The following is an 11,577-nucleotide window of genomic DNA, read 5'->3' on the forward strand; positions in this document are numbered from 1 at the left end:
TGGGAACTGAGACCGGGGGGAAACTGAGCCGCCCTCAGCAAAGACGGACCCTGACCCTGATGAGAGAGAGGGTGAGGGAGAGACAGGCCAAGGACTAAGACAGAGGGCCCTGGAGGGGTGACGGAAGGGGGTAGGGAGAGGAGGGTGGGGAGGACTGGTGAGGTTCTGAGCCGGCGGCATCAGGGGTGAACGTGGCTGGAAGGCCAGGGGATAAAGATGAGATGTCCTTAGGTTCTGGGCCTTGGTGTTCGTGTGTGGTGCGAAAGGGGCTTGTGCTTTTCAAAATGTGAAACTTGAACATTTTTGTCTGATTAAAGCATGAAAAATACAATTAAACAGGAGGAGAAATATTAAAAGTTAAAAGACCTCCCACAATCGTAAACCCACACTCTGCTACTATTAATGGTTTCAAATATTTCCTTCTGATTTTGGAATATGAACAAAAACAGGTAAAATAGATATGTATGAGGATTCCAGTGGTTTCACATCTTTGCCAAAACGAAACATTCTGTCTTTTCATTTTAGCCATTCAGGTGTTTGTGCAGCTGATCTCACTGTAGTCTGCATTTCAGTTTCCACGATACATATGATTCTTTTCCATTATAGATTATTTCAAGATATTGAGTATACTTCCCTGTGCTATACAATAGGTTCTTATTGGTTATCTATTCTATATAGTGTGTATATTTTAACCCCAAACTCCTAATTTACCCCCCCACCAAAGCATCTGACTTAATAGTCTAATACATTACTTTGATCACTTCTCCAGTAAGGTTAGAACTTTAGAGCACTTCAACTTCACTTGCCTCCTACCAACGTTTGTGTTTTTTTTTAAAGACATTTTAAGTCAACATATATTTTAAAGACATTTCTATTGCTTTGTACAATATTTATATATTTTTTAATTAAAAAAATTTTAAATTTATTTTTAATTTTAAATTTATTTCACTAAAATTAATATATATTTTTATTTAAATTTTTGCTTATATTTAAGCACATATTTACCTTTTCTAGTGCTCCTCCTTCATGCATTTCCATATTTCCATCTAGGATCATTTTCTTTTGCTTGAAGATTTTCCTTTAGGATTCCTTTTGTGCAAGTCTCATACTGACAAATTCTCTAAGTTTTAATCTGAGAACATCTTTATTTTAAAGGTTATTTTCATTAGGTAAAAAAAATTCTACACTGGCAGTTTTTTTTTTTAATCACCTCAGGACTTTAAATATGTTTTTTCACTGTCTTCTGACTTCCATCATTTCTGATTCGAAGTCAGCCATCAGTCTTATTGTAACACAATACAATGGTCAAAAAGTTTTTTTTTTCATGTTCAAGGTTTCTTTACTGGTTGCATCAAATTATTACAAAGTAAGAACTGCTGTTGGCCCCCTGGTCTCAGTAGTGGAGAGGCAGCCTTAAAAACCTAGTGACCCAATTCTCCAGAAAGGTTACCTCAGATGTGTGTTAGGTACATTTTTTTTCTGGTCCAGATCACACACTGCATTTAATTATGTCCCTCTTCAGCCACCTTTAATCTGGAACAATTCCTTAGTCATTATCTTTCATGATTGAGTGCAGGGCAGTTATTTTGTAGAATGTTGCTCAGTTTGGGTTTGTCCGATGTTTCGTTATGATTGGATTCAGGCTCTGCTCTTTTGACATGGAGACAGAAAGGATGTTGTGTCCTCAGTACATTATATCAGGAGGCACGTGATGTCTGTTCATTCTGCTCCTCTTGATGTTAATGTGGATCACGTTAGCTGTGTTTTCTCCACTGTATATTACTAACCTTTTTTCTCTCTGTAGTTAACAATTTGAGAAGACACTGCTGTGCTACGGGTTGTTGTTTTGAGCAAGGGAGGTGGGAACCCAGGACCAAGGTCAAGAGCTTCCAAGGGAGGCCTGTCCAGGGTCTGCAGGCTCTGGGGTCAGGTCAGCAGCCTCTGCCCAGAGCTGGATGAGGGCTGGAGTTTTAGTTTGGTCACACAGGTCCCAAAGCCAATCTGGCTAGTCAGAGAAAAAGCATATGGCAGGGGCAGACACTCTCGTTTTGCTGCTAATCAGCTGTATGTGAAAACAAGTCCCTCCCCGCCTCTGCGCCTCACTTTTTCTTTTTTTTTTAAATTTATTTTTGGCTGCGTTGGGTCTTCATTGCTGCGCATGGGCTTTCTCTAGTTGTGGTGAGCTGGGGCTACTCTTCGTTGCGGTGCGTGGGCTTCTCTCATTGCGGTGACTTCTCTTGTTGCGGAGCATGGGCTCTAGGAGCACGGGCTTCAGTAGTTGCAGCACATGGGCTCAGCAGTTGTGGCTCACGGGCTCTAGGGCACAGGCTCAGTAGTTGTGGTGCACGGGCTTAGTTGCTCCGCAGCATGTGGGATCTTTCTGGACCAGGGCTCGAACCCATAGTTCCCTGCATTGGCAGGCAGAGTCTTAACCACTGCACCATCAGGGAAGTTCCTGCACCTCACTTTTTCATCTAAGTGAGAGACTTGGACAGTCTAAGCTTCTCCCCTTTTCGGCTAAAACTCTTTTGTTCTTAGTCCCTTTGGAAAACAGAGGCCAAACGCCTCTGAGGATTGAAGTTGGCCAAGGATCTTTTACCAGAAAAATCACACACAAAATTTGGGAGTGGGGCAATTCATTCAGAGACTGCTAAGGTATCAGCCGGGCAACACGTAACCCATTCACTGCTGCGGTGTCCCCTCGGGGGGCTGAGGGCAGCTTGGCTGGGGAGCCACTTCTCCCTTGTAGAGATACAGGTGACGAGGAGGCTGAACCCACAGTTCATGTCCTACACTTACACCAAAGCAGGGTAGCCTCTCCAGGGCACGCATTCAGGGCTGACGGCTGCCCTGAGCCTCCTAGATAAAGGAATATTCACATTGGGACTCAAAATGCCCCTCGACCCCTCCCTCCTTTCTTCTTCTACTCTTCACCTTCTCCCACGTCCACTGTACCCCTAGGCCTACTATCTCCTAAGTGACAGTTGCTGAAAATGGATTTGAAGAGTTCTGAGAAGAAACACTGGGTTCCAGGTTACCCCTCCTTTCTCACTGAACATCCCATTTCATTACTTGAATATCAGTACAGCCATTACCACTTAAAGAAATCCTTGCTACCATGCAATTCCTTAAGCTGTTACTTTTTAACAGCCGGATGCAAATTGGCTTTGCTGAGAGTAGAGGAGGTAGAAGACAAGGTTCGGGAAGGGTGTCATGAGGTCACTGAACTCAGGGCTGGGTTGTTGGAAGGGGGAGGCAAGCACTGACTAAACGCGGACATAGCAGGGCCCAGAAAACAAATATGGCCTAGTTCTGGGCCTGAATGGGAAGGCAGCCATCAGAGACCAGGTGCCATCCATGTGTCGCATCTGTAAGGAGAAGTTCCAAGTATGTGTTCCCCCCAGGAAGGAGCCTCATGACATGGCTTAAACACATCAGTAGAATGAACAATTCTGGACACAGGAGCTTGAGAGTCAGAAAACCCCAGACCTGGCTTCCAGCTCCCCTGTAAAGGCCTATGGTCCTACTCTGTTTGACCTAATTAGCCAAGAACACGGACATTCTAACAGTAAGTTTCTAAGCATCAGCGGCAAGTTTACAGTCAGTGCTCACAGCTCCGGAGCCTTCTTCCAGCAGAGCATGTGGTTGGAGGAGAGTCCTCCCAGTCACCACAGAGAAAAGTTAACAAGTAAAAACCTGCAAACTCTTTATTAAATTCTCCCATTTCATCTGTACAGAAAAAAATGCACATTATGTTCAGAATCTCAGTAACATCTCAAAATTACACAGCATGAACATGTAAAAACAAGAAACTGCCAGGATTTTATACACAGAAAGGAAAACCATTTACAAAAGAGGCTTGTTAGTTTTATTTTTCCTTTTTTCCTTCTTAAAAAAAAAAGTTAAAGGCCTAAGATCTCACACAGCATTTGCTGTACAGTCTGTTTTCCTGCTTCCATTGACCTGGGAACATGGTGTTGGGAGAAGCCGCTCAGGAAGCCTCGGGCTGCCAGTCCCTCCTGTCGGTCACTCACTCTAGGGCCCCTCAGTGTGACAGGGGATCTGTTCAAACCATCTAGCATGTGTGGTACAGGCCCTGCTGGGCTCTGGGGTCCAGTTGTCAATTCTATGTTGCGGGGAAGGCAAAACAGAATATAGAGGCACTATCTGAATTTTCTCCTGGCCCAAGGAGATTCCTCCACTGCATGTATCCCAACACCCCTAGCTGTGCGTTGTGGCAGATCTTGGGAAGGGAGAAGGAGAGGAAACCACCATCAGGATCCTGTCACTACCAGCCCGAGCAGACAGTCCCACCTTTGTGCTCCAGATGACAAACAGTCCCTGGGTCTCCACGGTGATCTCACTAGATGGCTTGGATGAGCCTGTCACCCTGCAGAGTCAGTCTTGGTTTGCTAATGACTATCTTCTGTCTGAGGTCTGGGCAGGAAGGGGGACTCGGCTGCAAATTTGATTGCGCTGACATGTGACCCTGGTCCTAGGGGAGAGGACCAAGAGGAGAGTAGGTGGAGAGATTACCAACCAAAGGCGAGTGCGTGAGAGAGAGAGAGAGAGAGAGAGAGAGAGAGAAACACGGAGACCAGAACATCAGCTCTGGCCCCATGCTCTTTGGGAATTGAAGACCAGTGGGGAAGAGGTGATTTAGGAGTGGAGTATCCCTACAAGCCTGGGGGAAACTCAGGGCACTGGAATGCTGCATTTCATAAAATTACTTAGGTGCTGTCCAAATGGTGAGAACAAATAAAAGGAGTCTTTGAGGTTTTTCAAATTCCTAAGAATCAGAAATATAAGTAAACATACCAAAATGCATATGATTCAAAAAGCCATATTCTTCTTTTTGTTCTATGGCCCAAATTTAGTTTGAATGTGTCAGGCTGTGTTGGCTGGCTTCTAAGGGTCCCTACTCCAGGTTCCTTCTCTGTATCTGCTTGCTTAGAATAAGTTATACGCGGAAAACTTTTACTTTTTGGTGGGGGAGGGGAAGAAATGGGGTGGGGAGGCCTTTTCTCAGAGGAACTTGAGACCAGGTAAGGAGGTCCCACAAAGCAACCTACCCCTCCCTGGGTGACTCACACTAGGGGATCTTTAGGTACCACAAGCCTGGAGGTGGCGCCGAAGTCAGGCTCATATAGGAGAGTGAATCTTCTTTTGGGAAGGTGGAGGGAAGTCAGCACTCTGTCTGATAAAACGTTAATGATCCTACGACTCTTTACTACTGGCTTCTCTTGTTACTTGACCTCAGGAAACAGGAAGAAATGAAATCTGATGGTAATTTCCCGTCACACCTAGGAAAGCAGAATCTCCCTCCTTCCCCAGCGTCCCCAAGAAGAATAGGTGCAGGATGTGAGACAGTCAAAGGCCTGCAATGGATACAAGTCAACACCTGCTCACTCCGTATTAGAATTCCCCTCGCTTCTAAGGATGCGCTGGCTCAGAACAAGCTGATGGGATCCATAGCACTGGGCCTGGTAGTGGTACCAGAATATTAGGGAACGCTAAGAAGGAGGGCTTTCCTGCTGGAGTGAACCCACGCCCAAGCGATGGCTCCCACCTCAGAGCATCTTGCTAGCAGACTTCTCTTGGGACAGAAGCAATAGCAGAGGAAAGCCAGGGATGCACCAGGGTCAAGGTCTCATTCCCACAGCCACCCTTCTGTGTGAGAAACTCTGATGCAGGGAGAAGACAGCCTTGTTCTTGACGTTCTGCTCAGATTTCTGACCTCCTGCACTGCAGGGCCTCCAGCCCAGAGACTGACCTCCTGGCACCTCTGGGGTGTTGTAGAGACACCAGGTCTGAGTCTCTGAGACACTGGAGTGAGCTGACAAGGCCTGATGAGTCCTCTGGCTACTGTAATCTTCAGCAAGTGCTTGGAACCTTGGCCTTGGACAAAAACCCTACCTGCTGCTTATGTTACTGTTCATGGGCTAGACATCAGAAGAAGAGATAAAGGACACAGATCTCTCATCAGCTCCACTAGGGCCATGGTTTCTTCTTCTTGACTAATTCTTGACTAGCTGATTTACCCAAGAGTGACCTATGAGTCCAGTAACCAGAGGGCCCCGGAACCTGTTTTGTTACACCAATGAGGTACAGAATGGATATAGTTGGGCCGTAGTTTCAGATGGTGCTGGGCCCCTTGGATGTAGGAAACTGCTCAGTCATATGAAACTATTCTAAAAACCAGTCACTGAAACTATTCCAAGTCGGAAGGTGAAATGTTTTCTGACAATGAGCAATGAAAGATACCAGCCGAGTTATCCCTTCTGTCTATCCGGATCACTTCTAAAGATGACAAATGTTTCAAGAATCAAACTCCTTTTCAAACTTCCAGGTCTGCTGCAGACAACTGAGATCATCTCTCAGTTCAGAAAGAACAAAAGTATCAAGACACATTAAACTGTGGAGATGTTTTACATACACTGGGAGGGAGACCGCAGAGATGGAGAATGGTACTCCCACTCTCATCAAATAGGGAACAGTCATTCTATCCTGTAAACCGCATCAGACATGTCAGTGGGGGCCTGTGTGCAGATATATCCCCGGTCCTCGATCCCAGACGCCACCACCCAGGGAGGAGGCCCTGGAGGTGGACTATCTAGATCAGCTCAGTTCAGTCCAAAAGTGGTGGTAGAAGGGGGTGCTGCTCGGATTCCAAGAGTTTCAAGTTTTATGAGGCTGAAGAACCCCAGGACAGTTGCTGAGAATCAGGAAGACCCTAAGAGCAGGACTTGGGGGACCAAGCAGCTTAGAAGCTCCCCTTCATGACTTGGAGTACCCTAGGCAGGGGGGATATGCAGCTTCTAGAACCCACTGCCTCCAGGAAGGGTAGTAAAAAGGAAAAAGAAAGAAAAAGAAGAAAACCACAGTATTCAAATATATGTCAGTCAGGTTAGACAAGGAGTCATTTGGATCAACCGACCCACAAACTGACCCACTTTGTACTGAACACATTCCAGGAAAGACAGATGTGGGGAGGTCCCTCAGCATGTGTGGACAGTGGCAAAGAGGGGCAGGAATGGAGCATGGTCTATGTGGACAGTTTTAGGCACGTGATTTATAATACTTTGTGGACGTCTAACAGGTTAATAAAATATATATTATATAAATATATCTTCTACTGTACACGCCGCCCTCTTGTGCAGCCACTGGATTCCATGCCCCAAACTCAAGTCCAGGTGCACCAGGTTGAACTGTGATGCCTGCACTCCTCCCTTTTTATACTCCAAGCCTGTCATCTCTACACTGGAGGGATGAGGGATGGTCAGGAATATTGCTTCCATAAAGCTCAGATTCAGGAAAGACTGATGAATCATCAAAGTACAACATTTAGCCAATGCCTACTGTAGTGGGTGTATGCAGCAAATGGACAGAAAGAAAAAACGGAGAAACGCCTCCATCTTTTAATGTAGTAACTTTCCACACCCTCTCCATGTAGAGGCCTAAAGGAGCTTGTCCGGGAAGGTGGCCTTGAACCTGCAGAAAGGTCAGGTTGGACTGCCAGTCACACCCTGAGACCACGCTAAATCTTTATAAGCCATTGTCTCTGATCTGTATTGCTGCCTGAAAAATAAAGCAAAGTGAATCAATCCCCTGCTCCTCCTTCCTGCCCTGAGCTCCATGCCCCCATAGTCATGGCCTCCCGGTGAAGCCGAGGACTTCTGGAGGAACGGCCACCCTAGCAGGATCAATCCAAACGCGGCTTGAGTTCTGCACTGCCCTGGAGGAGGAAGGTCACTGGGACACTCTGCCTTGGGCCTCAGGATCCAGCCTCTCCATGCAGATCAGTGGACTGACCAGCTGCACACACTTTTGATCCCCTCTCCAACCCATCTGCCCTCGGCCTAGGGAAGCTCATGCTCTACTTCACTGAGGTGAGGAGATCACACACATACCCACGGCTGTGGGGTCTTGACCAGCAGTGGCTCTACTAGGGTAGGAACTGGAAGGCATCACTGTTTCAGCAGAAGAAAACAAGACCCAAAGCGGGCTGGTTAGTCGTTTCCCACTACTTGGTGAAGTCCACGGCCCTGACATGGGCCAAAGGTGCTTTTGAGAAGTAAGCAAGACATCCCAGTTATAGCATATTGGGTGGTGTGTTTCCCCTCTAAAGTCCTGCCTTCATTTTACACTGTCACATAGAAGAAATAACCCCATTGCTCAAATCAAGCCTGGAGGAGATGTGTTACTATATACATTTTTTTCTTTAAAAATTTCTTTCTTTTTTTTTTTTTTTTTTTTTTTGGTGTTTTTTTAAAAAAAAAAAAATCGTTTGAGTTGCAGGTCAGGTGAGTTGGTTTTGGAAGTACTGGTAGTTCCATCGGTATGAAAGACTTGTCTATGGGCAGGTAAACCGGAGTTTGCCAACAAAGGCAATACCCAAAGCAGCCAGCTGCTGCACAAATGGTCGAGGAGGAGGATACCATGGACATGGGTGAAGTCTGAGATGGGACAATGCGGTGGGTACCTGCTGCTGCTCTAACATGGGTGTTGGTGTCACCTCGCAGAAGGACGAGGTGAGCGGGTACGCTATACAGGAGGGCTGTACAAACTGGGCACTGACAGGTAGTTCCTCTGGTGCTCAAGGTGGCTCTACCTGTCCTTGAGCTCTCGTGTCACTCGTTTGGTGATACGTCCACACATCAGGCCAATCAGGAACAATATGCAGATGCTCCCACTGATCACAGAGAGAATGTAGTTCTTTGAAGGGGATGTCATCACTTGCATGGCGAGATCAGAGAAGCCATCCGCTGGGGCCACCTGGAAAACACAGGGGCATCATCCTCAGAGAGAAGTGGGCTGGGACAATGCTTGCTCTAACTTGCCCCCCTGGACTCCTACTGTAACTTAGGTCATTTCTTTTGGGGAGAGAGGAGGGCAATGGGCAAGAAAATCAAACACCGAGCTACAAGTGTTTTTCCTGATCATACAATTCATCACAGTGATCACTGCCGCCCACGTAGTAACAGCTCTCACACTGAGGACCTGATGGTGTGCTGGCAAAGGGCTCAGCATGTTTCAATTGTTTAGTCCTCACATTAATCCTGGGACATAGATTTTACTACTCCCACATTATAGATGAAGACCCGGAGGCCCAAGGGGTGGGAAGTGGTCAAGTGACTTGCACAAGGTCACAGGTTCTTACATATTTTGATTTATTTTCTTCATGTTGCTGTCTTTTTAAAAACAAAGAGAAAAGTTGAGATTCTGTCAGGTGCTAATTCTCTGTCGTGACTTGTTTCTACTCACCATCATATCATCAGCATCCCCCCCACCAAAAACAACTTGCAAACATGACTTATGCTGATCGAATATACTTAATCACTCCCCCAATCGTGGACACTCAGAGTCTAACCAGTTTGCATCCTCAGTTTTCCTCAGTGCTTTCTCCAATGGACCTCTAAGGTAAGCTACTATGGCAGAATCAGGACCAAAAGGTTCCCCAGGTGCACACGGACCTGTTCTGTTGAGTCTCAACTTAGCCTGGGTGCTGAAAAGGGTCCAGCCCAGAGAGGTCTGGGCTGCTTCTATGCTCATCCATGTACTCTGAACAGAGCAAGGAGGCTCCAGATTAATGTGATTTAAGCACCAACATCTGCCAACAAAAAACTAGCAGTGGAGTCACTGTGAAGCAATGCTTGGCAGCTCAAAGGCGGAAACCAATGACGAAAGAAGGGACTAATTAATGCCTCTGCTGTGCTATCTGGAGATGATGGCTCCAGGCTCACAGAGCCCAGGCGTCTTATGGTGCACTGAGAGATTTTTTCAAATAAACCTACTGCCAGTCTCAAAACAAGGACAAGGAGGCCAGTGAAGTATCTCAAAGAGACCTGGGAAACTGACAGGAGACGCCACATAAGGAGATTCTCGTGGTCATTACCTTTGCTGCGTAACTCCACATTTCAATCCGGTCATTGAGGCGTTTTTTGCACTCAGGTTGTAACCTCACCCGCTTATCCTCCAGGGCCTCCATAAGGCAGGACATTTCTGTGTAAGGGAAAGGGATAAGAAGCGTCTGAAGCTGTACAGAACAGAAATTTCGGTAAGGATGGGGAGAAGGGTACCTAACCACCAGAGAATTCAGATCTGGAGGCTATACAAAGTTAAATCCCTTCAAGGACACTTAATCCGAGATCTAACATGGAGAAGAATATTTAAGGTTGGTTGTCCAGAGTCTCTCTTAAAACCTCTCTCATTTTTTTCATTGGACACACATGGCTCAGAAACAACCATATACCTGCCCAGGTTCCACCTCACACAGAACCTGTCTGCTGAGCCCACTGTGGCCACTGGGGAAGCTGATGAAGCTGTTCAAGGTTGGACAAGGCAGGGAAGAGGGCCATGATGATAGCTTAACTTTTGCCTCCCTGATAAATAACTCAACTTCCTCTTGTCATCAAATCTTTACCTCGGGTCATGGCTCTATCAGTTCAAACCTGCAGCAGGATTACTCCTAAACTCACTTTGCCACAAAGGCATCAACCAGGCCCCCAGTGGATGCTGTCTATGGTTGAGCTGCAGCTACAGAACAGAGTAGCTGGAACTGATGTCTCAGAGGGAGTCTCTGCTCCTCCCAAGATAGTGCAGACAGGGTCAGAGTGAACACCGTGACTTACGACGCCCTCGGCCAGGGGTGATGGCTGCACAGTGGTGTTTAATGTCCAGGGCACAGGCTGTATGAAGAACTGGGTCCACAAAGATGTCTGCTTTGCTCTCCTTCAGCATGTTTAACACTTCCTAAGAAGGGAAGATCATAGAGAGGGATTTTATAGAGGAAATACATCAGATATGTTGTCTGTAAATACTTTACATACAAACAAAAAAGTCAAGGAGGGACAATTAAGCCAACAGAGGCGACTCTGAGACAGGTGGCAACGTGGTGATGATGCAAAGAATACAGACGGTTAGCGTCCAATTTAATTCAATAAATACAATCTGGGGACCTAGTGTGTGCAGAGCTGTTTGCTAATAAGCAAGAGAGGCAAGTTTAAGATCAGAATTGGGTTTTGGGCACTCTGGTATGCTATATTATTAAATACTAAGTGTTAGTGTTTATATTGATTTAATGCAGTTATTTTGTTACTTTAGAAGTCTGAAAATGTGCAAATCACAGTAATAAGCTATATTAAAATTCCCAAACAGAAAGGTGCATTTGCAAAATGTTTAACTTTACTTCCATTATCCTCAAAAGGAAAGAAAGAAATGACAGAGCGTAACTTCTACTGCAAGAATAATTCTTATTTGAGCTTAAAGATGTTCTGAACAACAGGAATATAAACATGATAGAACTGAAATCAACTCTGCAGACTCTCCATTTATACATGATGAAATTATAGCAGGTAAAGACAGTCAAAAATTGCTTTTTTTTTTTTTAGTGGTACGCGGGCCTCTCACTGTTGTGGCCTCTCCTGTTGCAGAGCACAGGCTCCGGACGCGCAGGCTCAGCCGCCATGGCTCACGGGCCCAGCCGCTCCGCGGCATGTGGGGTCTTCCCAGACCGGGGCATGAACCCGTGTCCCCTGCATCGGCAGGCGGATTCTCAACCACTGCGCCACCAGGGAA

The 11,577-nt window shown here is 46.1% G+C and overlaps 1 protein-coding gene across 2 annotated transcripts in view; it reads right to left on the reverse strand.

Annotated features, from left to right (window-relative positions):
* Nucleotides 1-3,696: 3,696 nt before the first annotated feature.
* Nucleotides 3,697-11,577, reverse strand: part of GLG1 (golgi glycoprotein 1) — a 161,119-nt gene continuing 153,238 nt past the window's right edge. The window contains exons 24-27 of one of the 2 annotated variants that reach the window (XM_007102258.4): nt 10,632-10,752; nt 9,896-10,002; nt 8,612-8,775; nt 3,697-7,578 (exon numbers count right to left, since the gene is read on the reverse strand). In XM_007102258.4, coding sequence (XP_007102320.2) covers nt 7,503-7,578; nt 8,612-8,775; nt 9,896-10,002; nt 10,632-10,752 — 468 coding nt within the window. In that variant the 3' untranslated portion in view covers nt 3,697-7,502. Of the gene's footprint in view, nt 8,776-9,895; nt 10,003-10,631; nt 10,753-11,577 lie in introns of both variants that reach the window. The other variant, XM_007102257.4, reaches the window with a different exon arrangement.

The sequence above is a fragment of the Physeter macrocephalus genome, chromosome 17 (assembly GCF_002837175.3).
Source record: "Physeter macrocephalus isolate SW-GA chromosome 17, ASM283717v5, whole genome shotgun sequence".
NCBI classification, from domain to species: domain Eukaryota; kingdom Metazoa; phylum Chordata; class Mammalia; order Artiodactyla; family Physeteridae; genus Physeter; species Physeter macrocephalus.